This window comes from Myotis nattereri (assembly GCF_964212035.1).
Source record: "Myotis nattereri genome assembly, chromosome: 13".
NCBI classification, from domain to species: Eukaryota; Metazoa; Chordata; class Mammalia; order Chiroptera; family Vespertilionidae; genus Myotis; species Myotis nattereri.
The window spans coordinates 37,208,074-37,223,204 of NC_138088.1; the positions used below are offsets into that span (position 1 = coordinate 37,208,074).

Genomic DNA, 15,131 nt, shown 5'->3' on the forward strand with positions numbered 1-15,131 from the left:
TCCCATTGGATTTAAAAATCAAAATTTTGTGTGCCACCTGCATGAGTCACCAGTTTTAAAATAGCTACTCTGGAGTAACATTTCATATACTCGATCACACCAAAGCTGCTCGGTCAAATAGAATCACCTACATTGGCAAGTAAGTAGGAAGTAGGCAGTAAGCTCTAGGACGTTAACTAAATAATCTGGCTCCCTTCAGTGAGCTCATGACTTTGGAATGTTGAAGAATACAAGGTCAAAATATGATAAAAATCATTCTCCCCACCCGGTCTCCAATCTTCTAAAATGCTAAATTCATAATGCCTTTGAAAGTCGAGTTTAAAATTTTCCATTCTCCACAGTTTTACTTTGCAACAGCCTGAAGCATTGGCACAATTCGTCTGTCTTTATTCTGCTTAAAATAAGCACAAAGTTGAATGTGATAAACATTGCAAAACAGTGTTTCATCAGCAGTATAAAATGGTTCAAGGTATTTAAATTGTTTTTGCAGCTTAAAGGCCAACTATTTTTTAACCAGATTCAACCATTTTGATACTGTCATGACATAGATTTAAATAATAAAGACTTTTTTGTTGTTTGCCTCCAGATAATTTTTGCCCTTTGAATGAGGTGCCTAGTAAAGCTTCAACTTTAACTGTCATATTAAAAACAACAACAACCCCTCCCTAAACAAACAAAACAGAGTCTTTCTGTTTTAATTCAGATACCTGCAGAGAAAGAGTTCAGAACTGGCAAAATTTGGTCAGTTGTTCTTACCCAGGCCTTGAGGTCGGACAGTATTCCAAAATATTGCTGTTAAAAATGGCTCTTAACCAAAAAAAAAACACCAAAAAAACTAAGACATGATGGTTAAGTTTCCACACTAGCCCATAAGTAGTTAATTGGTTACAAAGGTAAACAAAGGACCTACCTCACGTAGCCAACACTGTTGTGACGTAAAAACCTCAAGGTCTGGTACCCTTCTCTCAGTGAGTTGCAGGTCTATCGTTGAGAACTAGAACAGCTACCCCTCTGCACATGCAGTTATCACACAAAATTTTGATTTTTAAATCCAATGAGATATCTGATATTCTAATTTAGGCCTAGATTCTGTTATATGTGAAATATAGAGACTTAAAGGAAATTATAACTTAATGTCAAACAGGCAAGGCCTGGAGTGAGGAGGAAAGGAAACAAACCTTCAACTTCTACCCCCTTCCCCAGTTCTACTCTCTTCTCTCTCCTTTCGGTTACAACAGTAGAAATGGGCCTTCTAAGGCTGTAGCAACAAAGAGGTATATGGGAGAATGGGAATGTCCCTCTGAGGAGAGAAGGTCATATGACTATTACCAATTTCTGAAAAATCTATATTTATAAGTTGTACCTCCTATACCAGAAATGAAGCAACATCCCTCTCTTGAATCAAAAGTTTCTAATCCATTTATTCGTTCAAATATATACTATAGTTAAAGCTTTCACTTAGCTGACTTTCCAGATTAACCCATGAGTTCCATCTCCCCTATTTAAAAAAAATGCCCATAGCACACTCAATACCTGTGACAAACAAATCCGTGAACTTCTGCCCTATCACCTGAGCTGCAAGCTTACCTAGAGATGGTGGGTTCATACTCATACTTTTAGTAGTACTGTAATTATGTAATTTAATGTACTATATGTAAATCAATGAAATGATTGCCAAAAAAGTATTTGTATGATGAAGAGCAATGTGAATGTCCTAGAAAAAACTAGATAAAGGAGGAGTTAGACTCCTTTATTAGAAAGTTCTCAAATTAAAGTTAGGAAGGATTTCTCTCAACTATGAAGAGGAAGAAAGAAAACATTTATGAGATGCCTAAGTTTTTTAATCTTTCAAAGGTTTATTGGGTGCCATGTAGTAGTGCTTTTATTCCATATCTATAATTATTAATCATTTTTTAGTTATTTAATGGAGTTATAGCCCACCTCTCTCCCTAGAAATACAAATGAATAAACAACATACAATTCTGGTGGTTCCTATACCTCGTTCCTATCTCCTCTCCCCTCTATCTTCCCACAAATCTCATCTCCTGTGGCCCTATAAATCCTAAGCTTCAAAACATTTCATTATATTTACACTCATTTAAAAACTAAGCATTGTATTAGCAGAATAAATTTCATAGGTCTAATCTCTACTTTGCTTATACCTTATTAATGACTAGAGACCCGGTGCATGAAATTCATATACTGGGAGGGGGGTTGTAGTGAGGGGGGGTGCAGCGTGCACCCTCTCGCAGTCCGGGAGCCCTCGGGGGATGTCCGACTGACAGTGGGGATTGTGCCTAAGCCATCAGTCGGACATCCTTACTGCTGCCTTGGAGGTCGGCAGAGGCTCCTGCCACGGCCGCTGTGCTCGCCAGCCATGAGCCCGGCTTCTGGCTGAGCAGCACTCCCCCTATGGGAGCGCACTGACCACCAGGAGGCAGCTTCTGCATTGAGCGTCTGTCCCCTGGTGGTCAGTGTACATCATAGTGACTGGTTGTTCCACTGTTCGGTCAATTTGCATATTAGCCTTTTATTATATAGGATATTTCAAATTGGTTAATAACATCCACCCAACTGAGTTTATTCAACTTATATAATAAAGGGTGCCAGGTTTCATTTCTCTTATTGCTGATTGGTTAGCAGTTCCTTATAATTCTTTGCAATGCCAGGCTGTAACCCACAAACAAGATGACTAATCAGCTAACATATACTCTAATTCTCAGGATGCAATGAAAAAAATCAGGCTAGAATCAGCAAAAGCTCTTGACTTAGAATGGTAGTTATTTCTTCTCTCAGATTTAGTGTTCTAATAAGTAGTCCACAAAGTAATCTATCTTAATAAGGTTTTCCTTCCCACGCATTAAGAGTCACACAAAAGCATGGGTGGATAAGAAATGTCAAATCACTTGCTCAAATATTCCCAACACATAGCTTTCCCTGTGAAGTTCCCCTACTCTAAACCCACCTGGCTTATGAGTCATGGAAATTCTAATCTGCCGCTATTAAGCATTTACCCCTGTAGCTCGTTATCCCCAGCTGTGAAAACCAAAACCTGGAGTCATTCTAAACTCCTCCTTCTCCTTTATTCCCTGCATCCAAGCAATCACCAGTCCTTCCAGTTGGCCTCCTGATTTCTCAATTCTGTCCCTTCTTCCCAATCACTTAAGGTCTCTACATGTTAACTGGTTTCCCTGCCTGTGTTTAGTTCCTGACAATCTATATGCCAGGATAAACGTTCTGAAACAAAGATATGATACCTTCACTCACCTATTTAAAAACCTTATAATGGCTACCTTTCTCAGCTTAAAAATCCTTCAGTGTCCCTAATGGAGAAAGCTGAAGGCAGAGAATGCTGGAATGTCCTTTATAATCTGGCCCCTACCTACTTCTCCAGCCGTATGTCTTACTTGTCTCACCTCTCCCCTTGATCTGCTGCTCTCTCAGCACACCATGTTGTTTCTTACCTGTGTACCTGCTTTCCCTCTGCTTAAAAACCCATCCCCTGGTCTGCCTATCCAGCACTAAATAAAGCTTTAAAAAGCCCAAGATGTTTAAGACAGCATTGTGTTTGATAATAGTTAAAAACTGAAAACAAGCTAAATCCTCCAAATACAGAAATAATTTCTTCAATATAATGAATCCCTGTAATGGAATATTTATGCAGTAAAAATGTTTACAAATTTAATGATATGAAAAGCTAAAGTATATGACTATAAAATTGTTACACAGAGTTATCTCAACATATAAAATACATCCTATATACACATACAAAAGAGATAACTGGAAGAAAATGTACCAAATCATTAAGAATACTTATCTCAACTGACCAGTGTGGTTCAGTGGTTGGACATCAACCTAGGAACCAAGAGGTCCTGGTTACATTCATAGTCAGGGCACATGGCCGGGTTGCAGGCTTGATCTGGCGTGCAAGAGGCAACCAATCAGTGATTCTCACCACTGATGTTTCTATTTCTGTCTCCCTCTCCCTTCTATCCTGAAATCAATAAAAATATATTTTTTTAAAAGAATACTTATCTCTAGATAATAGGTTATAGGGAAAAATTTCCCCTCAAGTTTTAAATAGTGACTAAGTATTACTTTAAAAAAAACTTTGAGCCGAAACCGGTTTGGCTCAGTGGATAGAGCGTCGGCTTGCGGACTGAAAGGTCGCAGGTTCGATTCCGGTCAAGGGCATGTACCTGGGTTGCAGGCATATCCCCAGTGGGGGATGTGCAGGAGGCAGCTGATCAATGTTCCTCTCTCATCGATGTTTCTAACTCTCTATCTCTCTTCCTTCCTCTCTGTAAAAAATCAATAAAATATATTAAAAAAAAAAAAAACTTTGAATATATTTTAAACTTTGAAGACTTTCCTGGAACCTTTCCAACCACACACACACACACACACACACACAAATTTAATCATTCCTTCCTCTGATTCAAGTATACACTCTCTTTGTTGTGCATGTCACACAGTTATAAACTTTATCATCTTATATTTCAATTCATGTCTGCCAGGGAGCTGTCTCAGGACAGGATATAATTCAGCTTTTTTTTAAAAAAAAATATTTTTATTGATTTCAGAGAGGAAGGGAGAGGAAAAGAGAGAGTTTCTATAGAAACATCAATGATGAGAGAGAATCATTGATCAGCTGCCTCCTGCACGCCCCCTTACTGGGGATCGAGCCTGCAACCCAGGCACAAGTCTTTGAACCGAATCGAACCTGGGACCCTTCCTTTCACAGGCTGACGCTCTAGCCACTGAACCAAACCGTCAAGGGTGATATGATTCAGTTTCAATCCCTAGTGCCTGACTTCTGGTGGAGGCTAGTTAAATGTTTATAAAAGAAAGTATTCTTACATTGCTAGCTACATGCAAATGACCAAGAAGTGCCTAATCAATCATCTGTAAATGTAAATCATTAACTCACCCAACAAATATTTACCATGCGCCTAAAATACCCCAGGTACTGTCACAACCCCTGGGGACACGGCAGTGACAAGGTCCTTGCCTCGTGGAACCTACATTCTTGTTGAGAAACAAAACAAAATAAACCAGCTCATTTCAGAGGGGAGCACGTGCTATAAAGAAAATGTGGGATAGGTGGAGTCATGGATGATCTGGGGAAAGCATGCAGCATCAAAGGCATATTGAAAGATGGTGGCCAGATACGAGGCAAGCAGATGAAGAAGAACAGAAGGACTGGACATGGAGCCAAGAGACCTAAGTTTCCATTTCTACTCTGTCACCTCATTAGCCAGGTAATATTCTGAGTCTCAATGAGGATGATAATCCCTAATTCACAAAAACATGTCAGGATTAAATAAAGTAACTTAAGGTGAGGCCAGTGTGTGGCACTCAGGGCCTGCTGTATTAGCTGTATCTATTTGGAGGACACTAAAAGTAATATAACCCCCAAAAGCTGAACTACATGGATTATGACTGTAAGTGAAGATGCCAAAAGAAACTTAACAATGTAAATCCCATCCCTTTGACCAGAGAATTCTGTGATATGTGGCTAACAAAAAGACTGCATATGCTATCCTGAACCGTTTATCTGAACTGAGGATTCTACTAATTACAACTGCTTGAAACAACAATGTGGCAGAGTGGAATAGTCTCCCCGTAATACCAAGTGCAAACACATGAAAAACACAGATTCTGGATCCAAAAATTCTCTCTTAGCCTTTCCCTAGTATCTCATAAACTTTATTGGTCTTCACGATTTTTAATCCCCTGCATATGTAGGCTATATTTCTCTAGTCCAAAAGAGGAAAGGAAATTTTCCATGGCGGATTACACAAGAGAGGTGCTTCTGGGTACATTTACTTCCCATCCTTTTTACGTGCTCCTTATCTGAAACCTAAGAACTAGGTCTCCTGGACTTTGAGTAGGAGGTTAGATTGTCAGATCACTAAAATGTTTCCTCTGAAGTATTTTCATCTCTAATCAGTCCCCAAACCTTACCATGTATTTAAGATAGACAGCCTTTTGCCCTTTACATCTCTGCTTTCCAATCTCACATTCTTCAAAAGAATGACTGGCTGAGTGGGCCTACTACAACCTATTCTCTGTCAAACTCTTAGACCTATTCTCTCCTTAATATTTTTAAGTGCTATTGTGAGAATTATTCTGACCCTCTTTCTGATCAATTCTAATATTAATATCTTGATTTGTGAAGACAGGAACAAAACAGATCATCATGACAGAGTAAATTAACTCCACAAAAATTAGATGAGTAACAGTGACGAGGTAAAGAAAGATGTAACTCATAGGATGTAAGTTATCTAGGCATGCCAAACCTCCAAGTATAGAGTCACAGCTCAGAAACTATGGAATGACCATAAAATCTGGAAACACAAATAATATTTTCTATTTTTAACAAATTAAAGATGTCCTCTATGACATTATGTACATTCAACTGCTTCCATATTCTATGTACATCTTGCAGAGAAATGCTATGATGACAAATCTGTCTCAAAAATGTTTTAAATATACTGTATTGTAGAAAAGACAAAGCTATTGCAGCTTGTGTTTAAATGTTTACTCGTTCATTTAATGAGCACCTACTAAGTCAGGTGCTCATGAACTTCTAGATCAGCCGTGGGCAAACTACGGCCCGCGGGCCGGCCCGTTTGAAATGAATAAAACTAAAAAAAAAAAGACCGTACCCTTTTATGTAATGATGTTTACTTTGAATTTATATTAGTTCATACAAACACTCCATCCATGCTTTTGTTCTGGCCCTCCGGTCCAGTTTAAGAACCCATTATGGCCCTCAAGTCAAAAAGTTTGCCCACCCCTGTTCTAGATGCTGGTTCATTTGGCAGCATTGACCACTTAATTTAGTTGCATTGTATTACTAAAGATAGGGAGATACTTTTTTCTCTTGTACTTTGAAATAAGTTTGAATGCTTCAGGAATAAAGATATTTGGCTGTACAACTGTCTTACGCATACAAAATCAGTACACAGTGTTTCCTTTCCTTCTCTTCGTGTACATTAATTCTATGATCACTCCAAATGATATAAAGGCTGTTTGGTGCCCATTTCTATTTTTCTCCTTTAAAGTCTGCCAACAAGGATTCATATCATATTTATTATTCCTGAGGATTATATAATAGTGCTTCTGGACAAAATAGGCTTGATTCCAAGATGCCAATTTATTGTATTATTTTAATTCTGTATTTTTCTATTTCAAGTTAAATCAAAATGCAAACATTAGAATGATTTCACATGAAGAAGTTCACAAGCTCAGCACCTGTAAAGAACAAGAACACTAAAGGCTAGGAAAATAAATGTAAGAGAACTGAAGCAGAACCCCTCAGAACAAGCCATCTACAAGATATAAGAACCAGCTGTGGAAAATTCCTTGCAAGGCTGGCTACTGCAGCCACAGCACTCTCCCAGGGAAAGCCCCTTTGAAGCTGTGGCTATATTCCTCAGCTCTCAAGATCCTAACTTGGGGCTGTACACAGAATTCTATCTCTGCGAACCACACTGGCCCCTACAGAGAGCCAGGTATTGTCTTCAGGGAAGCAGTAATAAGGAGCTTCAAATTACAGACCTTGGAGATTCACAACTACCAAAAGCAACACTTGTGGCATTCAGGAAATTAAGAGTTGAAGCATTTCTCTCATCACCAGTTAAAATAGTCACAGAGCAAGGAAAATTCTTCCACTTGCATTGGCGAGTCAGCCATAAGAAGCAGCAGGTAGCTAAATGCAGACCATCCTATGACGTAAGCCTGCACTCCCCAGCCCTGAGCGCCAGACTGGCTTTCCAGGACAGGCAGTCACCATAACACACAGCATTCCAGCCCCTCTCCACTTCCAGGCGCCACGGACTAGTGTTTAATTCTGGACTATTGGTCCTCTGTATCCACGGCTTCCGAACCCGCGAATACAACCGAGGATTGAAAACGGTATTTTCTCTCCACCTTTTCGAATCAGTGGATGTGGAGGGCTGACTATATGCTTTGTTCTACACTATTTTATATAAGGACCCTGAGCATCCACGGGTGTTGGTATCCACAGGGGTCTTGGAAACAATCCTCCATGGATACTGATGGACAACTGTAATTACCGGTAGTTAAGCAGGCATTGACGAGCCATAACAGTATCTAATTTTTCTGAACACTTTGTTCTCATCCTCTCATAAAGCACACCCAGAAGAGAGGCACTCTCTCTCTCTCTCTCTCTTTCTCTGCCCACCCTCCCTCCATTTTTGCAGACTGGGGAAAAGCATCATTGGCCACACGCCTCGACCCCAATCGCCAGTGACAGAGCTGAGGCTTCAACCAGGGTCTTCCTCACTTCAGGTTTCATGAGCTGCACACTACTCTATGTCTCCTCCATCTCTCTCCTCAGTAAATCCACACGGCTTAATCAAACCTTTCACACTGCAGTAAACAGAGCTGCGGCTGTATTCCTCATCCTTCTGACACTAGCAAAAACCACCTGTGCAATGATAAGTTGCAAGTGGACAAGAATTACCCGTATGCGGCCCTTGAAAGACAGAAGGATAGGCTGGCCAATGAGGAAAACTAGTCTTAGAAAATATCTAAAAACATTACATTTCTGAGAGATCACTTCTGTGTCAACTTACTGAAAGATCATAAAAAGTTTAACACTAACTACTTTTCAACACGCAATTCTGAAGTATACAGCTGATATTATTAATGTTTCCAGTAGCATAAAAACCTTCTAATATTTCCTAACCACCCCTTTTTCCCAATATAGATAATGTGGCTTTGCTGGCATTCATATTAACCATGCCATAATACGTTCTCAGTTTGTGGGGTCGGGTAGACTTTAAGTGGCTTTGCATTAGAGCGGTAGTTAAGAAACCAATTACAGAAGAATCTCCAGTTTTAAATCTAGGTCATACTATCCTTATTTAAGAGCAAACATAAGCTAGATAATTTATATTACTTCCTGAAAATATATTTTTAAAAAGGAACATGGACAAGTTGAAAAAATACTGTTTCCACAGGATTTATTATAAATAGGCACATTTAGTTTTAAAATAATTCGTAATCCCATAAATTCATCATGTAAGGAACTTCTCCTCCAGTTATAGATAACCCACCAACAAAATTAACACTAAATTACATTTAACTAGACTTATGTCAGAATACATGAAGTCTACATAGTCACTTTCAATTTGGGGTTGGGGAATAGGGAAGAGATAAAGGTAGAGATGCAGACAGATAGCAGAAAATTTGAATTTTCCCCCCAAAAAATACAATATTCAAAAATATATAAGCTAACTAAATAAATAAATAGTGGGAAATATTGGCTACTGTGAATTCCAGTAGTGGTATATGTATGGGTACTGTATTTTTCTTCCTATATTTTTATACATATAAAGATTTTTTAAACACAATTTCCAGGGTATATCACAAGGTCAAGTACAGATTCAGCCAAGGCTCCTGCTTCTACCCGCACTGTTAACTGAAGTCCAAGAGGTATCATAGCCAAAGTATTAATGCCTCCCCTGGCTCAGAGGCAGACTGCCTAGGTTCAAATCCCAACTCGGCCAGTTTCTGGCTGTGAGCTTGAGCAAATAATATAAATGCACTAACCCTCAAGTCATCAGTATAATGAGGATAATAACAGTCTCTACCTCAAATGAGTTCCAATGAAAAACTACATGTAAAGAGCTTAGCACAGGGCCTGGCTGACAGGTAAATCGGTGGTTTGCCACATTGTTATAGTAACCAGAGTGTATTTTCAGACAGAAAAAAAAAAAAAAAGACTAAATGACATTACACAGAAGTTTGGAGTTATTCAGATTGCACTGTATGGAACAATTGGTAATCCATACAGAGCCTCAAGTCACCATTACTATAACAATAATCAAAACCCAACATTGATATGGTTCTTACTTACAGGCCAAGCACTGTGCTAAGCATTTTCTATGTAGTTTCTCACTTGAATGCATAGGAAGCAAGGAATTATTATTCCTCTTTTACAGACGAAGAAATTGAAGGTCAACAATTACAATTTGTTCAAGATTACGATGGCCGAGAGTTGAGATCTGAACCTGGGCAATCTATCTCCAAAGCTTGCTTCTGACAGCAACTACCCACCTGAACTTGGGCAAGTCATTTTCCACACTGGGACTTCGATGTCCTCCTCTGGAAAATGAGCAGAGTGGTGGGACGGGTGCTCTCAAAAGCCCCTTCTAGATTTTTCTGGACAAAAATGCTACTTAACCTAATTCACTACTGTACAGAAAGCATCTCCGCTCTAGTCCTTTACATGCCTAGGCGTCTCCAGTCTTGTGCAATTCCCTCAGCAGAGTGCCTCCATGTTCTTGAGCTCTGTTTGGTGGGAGGCATCGGTCAGGTAGGGAACCTCACTAGAAAGTTCCATAACTAAGTCTCTTTGAATTGAGTTCAAAGAAAACCTGACTTAAAATGAATTCTATCGGACAGCACTATTTGCTTGCTACAGGGAAGTTAAGAACATACATCAACAAAATTAGCCAAAAGCTCTAAGGCCTGAGTTATGTCACTCTACCTCTCTGGACCTCAGTTTCCTTAATTTATAGAAATGTAATGGCTTATAGATACAAGTAATCCCTAAGGAAGCAGCCACCCCAATCCAGGGAAACCAATCAACCTTGCCAGAATTGAGAGAAGGGGTAAGGAAGCATGTGCACTTTGAAAAAACACATTTTAATACAGTTATTGCTTTTACCATATAAACTACAGAAGTAAAGCTCCAAAAATAAATCTATTGTGTTTGGCAAACGAAAGTGAAGCAGCATTGGGGAAAGGGAAAGGGAGAGGCGCATGGATTTTTTAAAATATTAAGATACATCAAAGTAGATAACTATTGAAAGCCCCTTTGAACTCAAAGTGTCTGTGAAATTTTAAAAAAATCAAGTTAGCACTCTATGAAATAAACTTTTCAATTCAAAGAAAAAATCCTATTTGTCAAATAAACAAAATTTTTTAAAAGTCATTAGGACTACTTAAGATATTTTCTCCCCTTTGGAGAAAAATTATTTAAGTAAATGCACAAACATGTAAAATTCTCCACACAAGACTCAAACACACTTCAAACATACTTTATATACTTATCAACACAAACCAAGTCTGATAATATTCCAAGCCAAAATACATCCTAGTTACTCCTACTCTGATTCTAACACTGCTTCAAAACCCGGGAGCTCCATTTTAAGAAACAAAGTGAGACATAAAGTCCACGCAGTTCTTTCTCTGGTCAAATATATAAAGCTCAATTTTAAATCAAATCTCTTCACCTACAAATCTTTTGGCCATTGTTGCCTATTTAATAGCACCATTAGGTGAAAAGACAGGAGACACAAGGCAATCCAGTGTGTCTGGCTATAATTAGCATTGTTGATAAATGGTCTGCTGAGAAACAACACACTACTTGTCAATATCTGTTTGGGGGAACTTTTATGGATTTAATCTCTCCCCAGATCCCATTTCCGGAGATAATTAATCAAAAGCTAGTTGTATTCAAATTCAAATCCTAGAAAAAGATGACTGATATCTACATCGTCAGCTCTCAATTCCTAAACCTCATTAGATTTGAGGTTATCCTCTAAGACTTGGTTTGGGACTTGGGTTGGGAGCACCAAAATAAAAAGAGGGCCTATTAGAAAAAGAATACTATGTAAAAAGTGGACAGCTTTTAGAAAAAGAGCTCGCCTACCAAATGCAGCCTCCATCCCTGCCTTACCCCACCCCACCCCACCCCAAATAAATGCAGAGAGAAATTCCAGAAAGGGGATTCCTCCTTTTCTCTGCCTACCAAACTGATCTCATCTTGCAGTGTCTCTCTTTTTTTTTTTAATAAGCAGACTTTAGAATGGCAAAAAATAAATGTTACTATTACAATCTTCCATCCCTGAAGCAGCCTGTGAAAACTTGTTAAGATCCTTTCTCATTAAAAACCCTCATATACACAACTGATGGGTTTCATGGACCTCCTTCAACTATCAAGATTAAAAATCCTTGCTCTAGCCGAGAGAATCATGTGCTTCTCAATAACCCTATCTCCTCCTTCAGGGATGGGAGGTGCCCAAACATCACATCTGAAACATAGAACAATAAAATGAAGGCTCCAATTGCACCTGATGTGTTAAACTATCTCTGTCAAATGCTGGTTCTGCCATTTTTCAGCAATGCTCAAAGGATTTGGTTTTTTTTTTTTCCTTGACCACACAAAGTGAGTCTCATCCAAAGCCCTCCTCTCTCCTTTCTTTCTTCTTTTCCTTTTCAACTGAGCCTAGAATGTTATGGCCAAAACAATCTATAAGTGAAGGACAAAGGTTTGCCTGAGAACAAAAGCCCCCAGTGAACACTCACCCTCACCACCCCTTTCCAACTCAAGATGTTCAGGACACTGTCAACCAGTGCGGCCGAGGGCCGGGTCAGAAAGCAAGAACAGAATAAGGACACTCCATTCAACCTTTTTGTCTGGGGCACTTCCTAGGTTTTTCATTGGCATTTAACACCAAGACACAAGGCTCGTTTTTCATTAAAGTTGCAAGACTTTCACTTTGCCCAGTTTCAAATGGTGTAATTGATCTGCATTGTCTTCTTAAATAACCCAACTGAAGGACACTGCAGCTTTAAATATTTCAGTGCTAACTAGCAAATAGACTCCATTGCAATATGGCTCTGAAGGTCGCGTCCTATTGTCTCTTTCCTCTGGAAAAAGAAATTTTTTCTAAGTCCATCTTCTAGGTAACATAGGAAGGGTTACCCCTAGAATTTCCACTCTTCATCTCGGTCTCTGATAGAGTTCCGATGGTGATTGGAATCTCACACTCATAATTTTCCTGGCAGGGGCAATATGCTGATTGCTATTAAAGATGCCAGCACCTTTTAGCAAGACATAAACACATGTGTTCACATTAGTTTAATTGAGCGTATGCAACTGTCTGAAATGGCACCACTCACGGGCTTGTTCATCTCTTCTAGGGCAGGGCCAGGGTGCTTTACGAGTGGACCGGAGCGGTAGCCTGCACTCTGCCCCCGGAGCCCCAAATTGCATAACCTGAAATGTGTAGCTACTTAAACCGACCGGAATCTCCGCCTACTCATCCTGGGGCGATGCAGGCACCTTGCCACACACTTGCCGCTTTACTTGTCAAAGGAGGTCAAAATAAGAGGCGTAAGAACGGCGAAGGGAAAAATAAACTAAAAGAAAAAGGCCCTTTTCTATCTTGTCAGGGGGTATAGACACCTATCTTTGAATAGTCGTAGTGTTCCCCCATCCCGGGGCTCGGGCGCGCAATGGCCCCAGTGAACTGGGGGCTTTGGGAAGGGGGCGAGGGTAATCAGTGGACTATTAAAAGGCAGGGAAGGAGGGGAGGAGGAAGCGGGGTAGGAGGTAGGAGGAAGGCGAGTGCAGGTGCACTGGAGCATTACCTGAAATGGCAACAGATTGTTACCATTATCGGTCCGGAAAGCGTTATCCTCCATCCAGGACTTGGAGGTGAGCGGGGCCGCGCGGGGGAACTTGGGCGGCGCGATCACATTGCTGGAGAAGGGTTTTTTGAGCGGCGAGATGGGGTTGAGCGGTGAAGGCACCCCGACGCCCACGCCCACGCCCACGCCGACCGCCCGGCGAGGGTCCCGGCCAGCCTGCAGGCCGCCCCAGGGGTTAGAAGGCGCGCTCCAGGCGGCGTTCACGCTCTGGTGCGTGTTCCAGCTGGACGAGGCGGACGAGGCGGCAGCTGCGGCTGCGGCGGCCGCGGCGGCCGAGGACGAGGACGGCTTGCTGGTCATGATGGGCTGGTGGCCGTAAGCCGCGGCGGCACTCCTCTGCGCGTAGGGCGCCTGGCTGGGGCTGGCTGGCGACCGGCGCTGCTGCTGGGGCTGCGCCTGCGGGGGCTGCGCCGGCTGCGCGGGCTGCGGCGCGGGCGGCGGCGGCTGCTGGTGGTGCTGGGTCTGCGCCAGGCCGATCTGCGGCGAGAAGGTGCCTCCGAAGACGGGGTTGACGTGGTGCGGGAAGTTCTGGAAGAGCATGGTCCCGTTGACTGGGGTGATCCCCTGGAAGAAGCTGTCCTCCACCGCGTTCGTGGTGCCCGTGGACCAGGTGCTGCCGAAGGACGGCGACAGCGACGCACCCGGCGCCGCGGGGTCCTGCGGCGGCGGCGGCTGCTGAGGGGGCTGGTGGAAACTCAAGCCCGGCAGGAGCGGCGACTCCATCTGCATCTTTTCGGGGCCGTTGGGGGCCGGCGGGGCCGCGGCAGGGCTCAGGGCCGGCACGGCGCTGCTGTCCTCCGGCTTGGGGGTCTCCGCGGAGAGGGGCGTGGACGGGGTTTCGGCTGCGCTGGGCTCGGGCTGGGGCTGCTGCTGCTGCTGCTGCCGCTGCTGCTGCTGGGGCTGGGGCTGGGTTTTGCTTTTGTCCATCAGTAAATCATCCTGCATGGTTTGCGCAGCTGAAACGGGAAAAAAGAGAGACGCGTTATTGTCAATGTGATCGTTAATGCCCCTCGCTGAAGCGGGCGGGTGTTTTACTTGCGAAAATCCAGTGCCTCCGCTACTAGCCAATTGCAATGCAAATCCATAATCTCCCATTTAGAAGAACAGGTCGGGCTGGGGTGGGAGGGCTCACGCAAGGTCTCTAAAAACACTGTGAGAGCGTCTTCACCCTTTCTGATGTCTTGGTTCCCTTTCTGGATTAGTGAGAGATGTGCTTATAAGACAGAAAGACAGCAATTTCGCCACGTCTCTTTTCCCTTCACCGGAACTAAGAGCGTTCACCCGGCAATGAGAAACTGATTCTGGTTCCTGTTTTTTCCCAAGCACCACCCTCCCCTAGTTATTTGCATACGTCAATAAATACTGCTGCGTCCTTCAGCAAGGTTAAAAAGACACCGCGCACGACCCTTTCTTCCCCCCCTCCTCGATTCTGACACTTTAAAGAAACAGCAGCCTCATCCCTCTTGATTAGCAAACTGCCTTCTAGCGTTGATAATTGTTTCATTTAGCAGCAGCGAACCACGAGGGAGGAAATCCTTGGCATTTGTGAGGAGGACTCAGCTGCACAATCGTTCTCTGGCCTCCCAGTAGCAGCAGCACTCCATTTTGTTAGGAGACAGGGAAAAAAAAAAAAAAACCCACACCGTTTTTAAAGA

The 15,131-nt window shown here is 42.1% G+C and overlaps 1 protein-coding gene across 7 annotated transcripts in view; it reads right to left on the reverse strand.

Annotated features, from left to right (window-relative positions):
• CPEB3 (cytoplasmic polyadenylation element binding protein 3) overlaps nucleotides 1-15,131 on the reverse strand; it is a 182,324-nt gene that overhangs the window by 130,439 nt on the left and 36,754 nt on the right. For 5 of the 7 annotated variants that reach the window (XM_081104323.1, XM_081104326.1, XM_081104324.1 and 2 more), the window contains exon 2: nucleotides 13,417-14,432. In XM_081104323.1, coding sequence (XP_080960449.1) covers nucleotides 13,417-14,421 — 1,005 coding nt within the window. In that variant the 5' untranslated portion in view covers nucleotides 14,422-14,432. Of the gene's footprint in view, nucleotides 1-13,416; nucleotides 14,433-14,644; nucleotides 14,787-15,131 lie in introns of those variants that run through there. The other 2 variants (XM_081104325.1, XM_081104328.1) reach the window with 1 other exon arrangement.